This window comes from Aegilops tauschii, chromosome 4, assembly GCF_002575655.3.
Source record: "Aegilops tauschii subsp. strangulata cultivar AL8/78 chromosome 4, Aet v6.0, whole genome shotgun sequence".
NCBI classification, from domain to species: domain Eukaryota; kingdom Viridiplantae; phylum Streptophyta; class Magnoliopsida; order Poales; family Poaceae; genus Aegilops; species Aegilops tauschii.
Window position 1 is genome coordinate 386,660,524 of NC_053038.3, and position 10,118 is coordinate 386,670,641.

At 51.7% G+C, this 10,118-nt stretch overlaps 1 protein-coding gene across 1 annotated transcript; it reads left to right on the top strand.

Moving 5' to 3' along the window:
- Window positions 1-7,014: 7,014 nt before the first annotated feature.
- LOC109740353 (nuclear transcription factor Y subunit C-2) lies at window positions 7,015-9,098 on the top strand. Its single transcript, XM_020299401.4, has 2 exons — window positions 7,015-7,482; window positions 8,280-9,098. The coding sequence occupies exon 2, from the start codon at window positions 8,321-8,323 to the stop codon at window positions 9,047-9,049; it is 729 nt and encodes a 242-aa protein (XP_020154990.1). The 5' UTR covers window positions 7,015-7,482; window positions 8,280-8,320; the 3' UTR covers window positions 9,050-9,098.
- Window positions 9,099-10,118: the final 1,020 nt, after the last annotated feature.

Consider the following 10,118-nt stretch of genomic DNA (forward strand, 5'->3'; position numbering starts at 1 on the left):
TGTACGACCTGGCTGCCAACACAGGCTGAGAACTAGCGAGAGCCCGAAAATTACGGAGCCCCTGTCGAGGCGACAGGAGGGCGATGCCCGACGGCCCGAGGGGCTGGACCGCCGGCGGACAACCCCGGCGACCGGAGAAAGGAGTTGAGAGATATCGACAGCGAGAGAGATCCGGAGCCGGCAGTGGATCTGTTGAGGCTCCGCGAGGCATGGCTGCGAATGAGGAAAGCGAGAAGGCAGTTCGCCATGGAAAAGGAGAAGATCGACGTCTTCCGATCTGGGATCGCGAGGAAAGATCAGGCAATTGATGGTGTTGCCATGGAAAGGATTGGGAAGAGATTGCAGGCCATGAGGAGAGATCTGAATCATGGGATGGAAAGGATATGTCCTAGGGTTTCGGCTCCGGAATCAATCTACCCAAAGGATAGAGATCCCCCGGATAAGCTAATAGGTTCATCAGCATCAGGAGACAGGGCAAGGAATCAAGATGAGGGAAAGATATCATTTTCAAGGATCTCAGAATCAATGGGAACAGATTGGGTCGAGGTTGGTTTAAAAAGAGGAGGCGAGCAGGAAGTAATCTCACATACTTTTCCTCGTTTGTCTGTTGGCGCTCTGCACGCTCTTGCTCATCCTCCGGCAATGGCGAACATGGAGTCCCGGAAGGACAAGGCCCCCATGGAAGCTGAGGCTGGCCCTGGCCTCGCAGGCGGCAGGAACTTGTCCGGGGTTCTGCTCCGAGGCGATACCTCTCGCAGTCAGGGCGACAGGGCTATGATGAGGAGGCTTGGGGCTGGCGGCGACATTGTTGCCCCAAGGTTCCCGACCCGCTACGACCCCCGTGGTGAGGGGGTGGTGGAGCTGGACCTGTCGAAGGAGCGGGCTGCCATGAGCTTCCGGTGGGTTGCTGTGGGGCTCTTCTTCTCGCCCTTGCCCTACAGCAACGAAGGGCTCTTCGGCGAGCTCAAGGGCAAGTGGGGCCTCCATGGAGGAATGGACTACAAGCCCCTGAAGAATAACCGCTTCCTCATCGAGTTCGAGCACGAGGGAGATCGGCGTTTCATCCTCAACAACGGCCCATGGACTCACCAGGGGGACGCCTTCCTCATGGTTACTGTGGATGGCGGTGCCCCGCCGGACGAGGCGGAGGTTGCACACATGCCCATCTGGGTGCGTGTCCATGATGTTCCCCCCATTATGCTTGATGAAGGTGTTGCGTGGAAGCTCGGAGCGGAGCTGGGAGAGGTTTTGGAGGTAGATACGGATAGTAGGGGCAAAATATGGGGAGATTTCATTAGGATCCGCATCAACCATGACGTTGATGAGCCCCTCAGAGATAGGATTAAATCCCGGGATGTACCTAGCAATAAGGTGTTCTCCCTAGAGGTTAAGTATGAAAGGGTGCCGTGTTTCTGCGGTTACTGTGGGTATCTTGGTCATGGCCAACGCGATTGTAAGTTGCCGGTGGACCTCCATGAGATGAGGTTCACGGCAACAATGCGTGCCTCCCCATATAAGAAAAGCAACAGTAGAGGGGGCTATGTGGCTCCGGTGGCGAACAACGCACGTCGCCTTCTTAGTTTTGGGAGGGAAGTCCAGTGGGAGAAGAGCTCAAGTCAAGAAAAGACGGCCTACGAGAAGATCCCGGAGGAGGTGCTGCTAAATCCTCAAGTGCAGGCGGCTATCGCCGCTGTGAGTGCCCTCAGGGTCTCTGATGATGGCGGCCGCCCAAGGTCATCTACACCAACATTGACCAAGGGCCCTGTTGGGGTTGGGACCGTTGCCACGCAAATTGCTGTGTGCACGCCCCTAGCTGGAAATGAGGGCGCCCGGATGGATAAGAATCTGCCTCCTCGTACCATTGGGGTGGATCTGGTGCATGGCCAGTCCGCGGCTGTGGAGAATCCAGCCCAAGTCAAGTCAGAAGGAATCGCTCCCATGGTCAACCCCGAGCTTGGTCTGGCGCAGGCGCAGGCTTGCCCGGCCCTGAAAGAGGGCAACGATGTGGTGCCCGAGAGCGAAGGTAACAGGGTCGGCGACGACGCGGGTGAGAACTCTGATGAGCTGCTGGCCCCTCCTGGCTTTGGGCCAGTACCCCGTTTCACAAAGCAGCAGACTGCATGGACGGTGGAGGGCCTATTCAACCGAAGGGTGATCAAGGACAGTAGGTCAAAGAAAAGAGCCGGACAGGTACAATCGATTCTGGGAAAGAGGGGTGGGCGTGATGAGCTTGTTGCTGTAGTTCCAGTGGAGCCGATGTCTGATGGGGGACCGGACAAGTTCAGGAAGGTTGGGGCGGCTGGTGTGGTGAAGGAGGGAACTGTGGACATCAAGGAAGCGACCGGGCAGGGGGTTCCTGGCGACCTGGTGGGTGCCAAGGACGGCGCCCACCAGGAGCCATGACGATCATGAGCTGGAACTGTCGAGGCCTCGGGCAACCTCGCACAGTTCAAGAATTAGTGTGCCTTGTACACACACATAAGCCCAAGCTCGTCTTCCTTACTGAAACGCGGCAGAATAACAAGTTTGTCACAAACCTGAAGTGGAGGCTGGGCCTCCGTCATTGTATCACGCAACCCGGTACTGGTAAATGTGTCGGCATTGCTCTCTTCTATGATGATAGTGTGGAAATAAAAAAGATTGTCGTGGGAGCGAGGTATATTGATGTGTTGATCAAGCTTGATGTTCATGGCCCTCAATGGAGGGGAACTTTTGTTTATGGGGAACCTAAAGCTCATGAGCGTCACCACATGTGGTCTCTCCTGAGAAGAATCAAAGATACAAGCAATCTGCCGTGGCTTATAACCGGGGATTTTAATGAAACTATGTGGCAGTCTGAACATTTCTCAGCCGCGAAGAGGTCAGAAAGGTATATGTGTAATTTCAGGGAGGTGTTGTCCGACTGTAATCTCTTTGACTTGGGCTTCAAAGGGCCGGGTTGGACCTATAACAACAAGCAGCAAGGTATCAACAATGTCCGAGCGAGACTGGACAGGTTCGTTGCCTCTCCGTCCTGGTCTGACCTCTTCAACAACGCCTCCGTGGATCATATTTGTTCGTCGCGGTCAGATCATCTCCCTATTCTTATGAGGGTGGGGCAAAGGAAGGAGTGGAGGCCGGTGGAGCAAGGTAGGCAAAGAAATTTCAGATACGAGCAAATGTGGGAGAGGGCGGAGTCGCTACAGCCAACTATTACTGCTTCTTGGGGCAAGTTTGGGCCTGCCGCCAACCTACGTTTGATAGGTGCAAAGCTGCAGAACATGCAAAAGGAGCTGGCTGAATGGGCGAAGCGGGACTTTGGTTCGGTCCAAAGGAAGACAGCGGATATCAGGAAAAGATTAAGCAGAATTTGGTGCATCACCCCTTCGGCTGCTCTTGAGAGGGAAGCAGCAAAGTTATCTAAGGATCTGGACGAGCTTCTCCTAAGGGAGGAAATCATGTGGAGACAGAGATCTAGAGCGACATACCTGCGCGAGGGGGATAGGAATACGAGGTGGTTTCACTGGAAAGCTACTTGGCGCCAGAAGAAGAACTCTATTCAAAAACTAAGGGACGCTAATGGCAATTGGGTCGAGGATACTAGCGGTTTGCATGCAATAACCAAGGCTTTCTTTAGCGACCTGTACACAAATGAGGAGAACACAGACCCGACGGACATTCTGGAGCTGGTGTCAACTAGGGTTACGGAGGACATGAACATCGACCTAACAAAACCGTACTCTGCTGAGGAAATCGGAGATGCTCTCTTTCAGATTGGCCCCCTAAAAGCCCCTGGGCCGGACGGGTTCCCGGCACGTTTCTTCCAAAGAAATTGGGGAGACTTGAAGGATGATGTGATCAGGAGCGTCCAGGGTTTCTTTGAGGATGGTGTCATGCCTGAGGGAATAAACGATACGGTGATCGTGCTCATCCCAAAAGGAAAAGATCCACAATCTCTCAAGGACTACAGACCAATCAGTTTGTGCAACGTCATTTACAAGGTTATCTCCAAGTGTCTTGTAAATCGTCTGCGCCCTATTCTTGACGAGATAATCTCGGAGACACAGAGTGCTTTCATACCGGGCAGAATGATTACGGATAATGCCATCATTGCCTTCGAATGTTTCCATAAGATTCAACACTGTAAGAATGAGAGAGACAACTACTGCGCCTACAAACTGGACCTAGCCAAGGCGTACGATAGGGTAAATTGGAGTTTCTTGGAAGGGGTGCTCCAGAAAGTTGGTTTCTGTTCCAGATGGACTCAGTGGGTGATGCAATGTGTCAAATCAGTGAGTTACTCTGTGAAGTGCAATGGAGAGCTGCTGGAGCCGTTCTTACCCTCCCGGGGTCTGCGGCAAGGGGACCCGTTAAGTCCTTATCTCTTTCTCTTTGTTGCTGATGGCTTGGTGCTTTTGTTGAAGAAGGAGCTTGCCGAGAACAATATCAATCCTATTAAGATGGCTAGGAATGCACCGGGCATCTCAAATCTCCTATTTGCTGACGACAGCTTGATTTTCTTTAAAGCGGTGCCAGAACAAGCTGCAACGATCAAGAAAGTGTTGGATACTTTCCAAAAGTGTACGGGGCAGCTTCTCAGTCCTAACAAGTGCTCCCTTCTTTTTAGCGAAGTATGCCCACCGGAAAAAAGAGAAGCTATCAAGAACATATTGGGTGTGGTCTCGGTATCCTTCGAAAGCAAGTACCTAGGTTTACCTACCCCTGAGGGGAGGATGAAGGAGGATCAATTTCAGCCTATCCTGGATAGATTTGGTAAGAGATGCAGCGATTGGTCTGAGAAATTTATGTCTTTTGCAGCAAAAGAAGTTCACGTGAAATCAGTCGTGCAGGCACTTCCAACCTTCACAATGAGTGTATTTTTACTCTCCAAAGGCTTTTGTGACAAATACGAGAAAATGATTAGGAACTTCTGGAGGGGAGACACGGAGGATCAGAGAAAGGTTCATTGGATGTCTTGGGATCGTATGACAAAACCAAAAAGAGCCGGAGGTATTGGTTTCAGAGACTTGCATTTATTCAACCAAGCTCTTCTGGCCAAGCAAGGGTGGAGGCTCCTGCAAAATCCAGATAGTCTGTGTGCAAGAGTCCTAAAATCTAAATACTACCCAAATGGGAATCTGTTGGATACGGTGTTTGCACATGATGCCTCGCCGGTGTGGAGAGCTATTGAGTTTGGCTTGGAACTATTGAAGAAGGGGCTCATTTGGAGGGTGGGTGACGGAAAAAGCATACAAATACAAAGGGATCAATGGATCCTGAGAAAGGAAGGCCTTATGACAGCCGCCTTTGTGAGGCGTTCCCGTATCAGATGGGTCAACCAACTTATGGAGTCAGATAGGAAAGCATGGAATGAAACACTCATCAGACAAATTTTCCACCCGTTCGATGCTGACGAGATCTGGAAGCTCAACATCCCATCCTCGGAGGTGGGTGATTGCATTGCCTGGCATCATGAGAAAAACAGTGTGTTCTCGGTCAAGAGCGCTTACAAGCTGGCTGCGGCCATGCAGGATCAGTCGGCTCAGAATCCTTCGAGTTCTACTAGGGATCCGTATGACAGAACCATTTGGGATCTTATTTGGAAGGCAAAAGTCCCTGGGAAGGTCCGTATCTTTGCTTGGAGGATTGCGACTAATACTCTGGCTACCAAGAAAAATAAATGGAAGAGAACCTTGGAAGCGGATGCCACATGCAGCATTTGTGGCAACGGGGAGGAGGACGAGCACCATGCCGTTATTACCTGTACCAAGAGCCGGGCCTTGAGGGCAGAAATGAGAAAGATCTGGGCGTTACCGGCTGAGCATAAACTAAGATACACTGGAACAGATTGGTTACAAGTTGTCCTCGATGCGGAAAATGAGGAGGTGCGCGCCAAGTTACTGTTACTCCTATGGCGATGCTGGCACCATAGGGAAGATTGCATGCGCCATGATGGTAAAGAATCTATCATGGGTTCTGTGATCTTCTTGCATAAGTACGAGGAGGACTTGAGGTCTACTATCGGGACCAATGACAACCAGGGCGACCTCCTGAAGGCAGGAGTGGAGAGGGGAACTCGAACCGCTGGCCCAATTCCCAAAGCAGATAAGTGGTCGGCGCCCAACCGGGGAACGGCCAAAATAAATACCGACGCTACTTTCAATACTACCACCGGGGAGAGCGCAGCCGGCGCAATTGCCAGGGACTACAGAGGACTGGTCTTTCTTTCTGTCTGCAAAAAGCTGCCGGAGTGTAGCAGTGTTAGTGAGGCTGAGGCCAGAGCTGCCCTGGTTGGGCTCACGTCAATGAGCAAATACTATAATGGGGAGGTGGTACTGGAGATGGATAATCAATACGTCATTGATGAGTTAAACTCAAAACTCCCTCCCCGGTCGGACCGATATGGACTCATCATGGACATCAAATTTGCGATGAAGAACTTCGCCGCGTGCAGAGTCCAGTATGTGAATCGGAAGTGTAACGAGCTTGCGCACGGCTTGGCGGCTCTACCCAGGAGTACGGGGGACCAACTGGTGATTGCAGATGTTCCACCGAGTCTTCGATCCCTGATGTTGGCAGAATCTTGTGCTCGTCCTGAGTAGTCTGTACTACTCTGACCTCAAAAAAAAAAATTGAGCAGATGGGATCGGCGACCCAGCCGATCTGCCCCCAATCCGAGCGAACAGTTTTGAGAGGCTACCAAACTTCCAGAATGGATAATGCCGAAATCCGAAAAGACCAAGCCTGGCCACGAATGCCCGCACTCCCGGATATCCTCTCCATCTTTTCTTATCCTCACGTAACACGCCGAAAATAAATCACAACAAGATATACTTACCTTCTAAGTTTTCACAGCAGAGTGCATGTGAAATATATTGTCAGAAAAATCTCTTTGACCAGCTATGATCAGGAACGTACACAACTCAAAGAAAATTCACAGGACACGGATCCTATTTTTTGCCATCATTCTGTGAACACCATATCTAGGTGCTGTAATTTAGCTATACCATAGAACTAGCTTCTATTTTTGCACCCCGCAAAAAAAAGAAGCTTATATTTTTGCAGCATAATATTCAGAATACAGACTGACGTTCCGTAACAGAAAGAAGAATTCAGACTGACATACTGACTTCACAGGGCGGTGTTTCACCGTAAACTGCATAAGAGCACCGGATAATTCCTTTCAGCTAGCTAGCTTCCAAGCAGCCGAAAATGACGCGCGAGCTTCAGATATCCCGGATCGCAGGGTCTTCTCCGTCTACTGCGTGATCTTTTTCAGCTTCGTTGGACTGAGAGCTGGCCATTTTTATCCAGCCCTCTCTCTAGCTTGGCAATGGCCGCGAGGGCGTGTCCTGCTGCTTCTGATTACCGTGTGTGCTGAAGCATCTGACGCGCTTGCGTCGGGCAGCAGGAGCCGTTCTTGCTCGCCTTCCCTCCCCTTGAAATCTGAAGCAGAAAGAACTCAAGCTCACTCAGGGGGTTCGTCTGATCTGCAAAGCCCAGGTCTGGTGTTTTATGATGGTTCGCTTTGTGCCAGCTTAAGTTTCAAGTCGTTCTCCATCTTTGCCGTCTTATGCATGCAGACATGCAGAGCTTAGTGTCGCCTGCGACTGTAATTTGTACTGCTTCTTTCTCTTCTTCCCTGGATGAAACCGAAGCAGATTCTCTTCTCCTCGTTATCGTTTTGGCTTTTGGCTAGTAGACCATCGATGATCGATGATCGATCGTTGTAGTTCTGCTCTTTGTTTTGATCCATCACTTCTCCAGCCTTCATGTTTTACCTGCATGCAGGTTTATTACTCTGATAGTAAGATCTTAACGTCGCCGATCATGCTGAACACACCACCTGTGATGAGTGTGTGACCTATTTTAATTTGAACTACTCCATTTTGTGAGAGATTGTTCACATGCAGAAATATGCATGTGCACGATAAGCAAGAGATAAGTAGGCCCCCTTGTTTGCACTTCGCCGCCTATATATGGCTAGTCTCGATTCCTCATCTCTCTTGATCCGCCACATCCTAGATAGTACCAAACTTTATAATGAAGATTATCCACCTGATCACCTCATCCTCCTCCGAATGGCTAACATCTTGTTTCTCTAATGTATATACCCTCGATCTGATGGTTCTCGCCATTCTTTGACATCTTGATCGATCTCCTTGCAAGCGTCGCATCATCTACGCTTTGCAAGTACTATATTTTGAACTAGGTAGCCATTGTTACTTCCGGTGTGGTGCACAGATCATTCATTTCTAAATTCTAACACGTAAAGAACCATCTTGATTTTCTCCATGCAGCTATACATCGCCCTAGCTTGCAGATCGCAAGCTAGATCGCAATGGAGAACCACCAGCTGCCCTACACCACCCAGCCGCCGGCAACGGGCGCGGCCGGAGGAGCCCCGGTGCCTGGCGTGCCTGGGCCGCCGCCGGTGCCACACCACCACCTGCTCCAGCAGCAGCAGGCCCAGCTGCAGGCGTTCTGGGCGTACCAGCGGCAGGAGGCGGAGCGCGCATCGGCGTCCGACTTCAAGAACCACCAGCTGCCGCTGGCGCGGATCAAGAAGATCATGAAGGCTGACGAAGACGTGCGCATGATCTCCGCGGAGGCGCCCGTGCTCTTCGCCAAGGCCTGCGAGCTCTTCATCCTCGAGCTCACCATCCGCTCCTGGCTGCACGCCGAGGAGAACAAGCGCCGGACGCTGCAGCGCAACGACGTCGCCGCTGCCATCGCGCGCACCGACGTCTTCGACTTCCTCGTCGACATTGTGCCGCGCGAGGAGGCCAAGGAGGAGCCCGGCAGCGCAGCCCTCGGGTTTGCCGCCGGAGGGGTTGGTGCGGCCGGTGGGGGCCCCGCCGCTGGGCTGCCGTACTACTATCCGCCGATGGGGCAGCCGGCGGCACCGATGATGCCGGCCTGGCATGTTCCGGCGTGGGAACCGGCGTGGCAGCAAGGCGGGGCGGACGTGGACCAGGGTGCCGGGAGCTTCGGCGAGGAAGGGCAAGGGTACACGGGGGGCCATGGTGGCTCAGCTGGTTTCCCTCCTGGGCCTCCAAGCTCCGAGTGATCGATGCCAGAGCTGTATGCGCGCATTGGATACTCAATGCTATTTACCACGGCGCGCAATGTAATTGTAATTGTGCAAGTATATGGCATGTCTTGCGTTAATTAAGGACTAACAACAAGCAGTTATTTATCCCTTTTGGAAAAAAAAGCAGATAACTACCGTGAGTTTGAATCCGAGCATGCAGGATATGCATCATCCATGCATCTCTATTTTTAATGGAGCAGTTGGTAGTCTCCCTTTCAGGTTTTTTTTCGTCCCACCTCCCATGGTTTTTTTGATACCTCCCCCACCTTCGCTGTTTTTTTTTCGTAGATTTTTTCCGTCCCCTCCCCCACTTCATCGGTTTATTTTCACGTCACCCTCTCAACAACGAAAGAAATCTGAACAGATCAAAACTTTCCATACTGGCGCAAGTTATTTAGTAATGTAGAATCAATCACGAACAATCTCTAAAGATCAAATCTAAATTAATTAATCTTATCTTAAATCACTCAATCACATTAATTAGAAAACAAATAATTGTTTCAGACAAATCGCTCAATCACATTAACCTTACCTTAACTCACGGATGGTAATCAATCTCCAAACAAAGGAAACAATACAGCGAGCGAGCAGTAAATAAACTCCCTTTCTTATGACATGTATATGCTCTTCCCTTCCCTTTCCGTTGTCGAGCGTTCTTGATTCTCGAGGCCGATGCTTAGGCTGCGTTACTGGGTCGCGACGGTGCCGGAGGACGAGGATGGCGAGACCGGGTGCCGCGGCACCGCGTTGGCCGCGGCCGGTGAAGGGGGCGAAGAAGGGCGGCTTCCCTGGCCCTGGCCGTGGCCGTGGCCCTGGGAGTTGGCGCGGTGGAAGCGGCACTTGAAGGACCCGGCGTGGGTGGGCGGCGCGCAGACACACTTGGAAGCGGGCCCGTGGCCCGCGCCGGACGGCGCCGACGCCGACCCCGGCCACCTCCTCCGCGTATTCTTGGAGCTGTGGCTGGCCGATTTACATGAAATTAATTCCCTCAGTTGTGGTGGCAAATATAATACACATAATCCATATTGTTATGCACTAGCGTGTG

Excerpts from the sequence above, each read along its gene's own strand:
- LOC109740353 (XM_020299401.4), top strand. The coding sequence starts at position 8,321 with ATGGAGAACCACCAGCTGCCCTACACCACCCAGCCGCCGGCAACGGGC.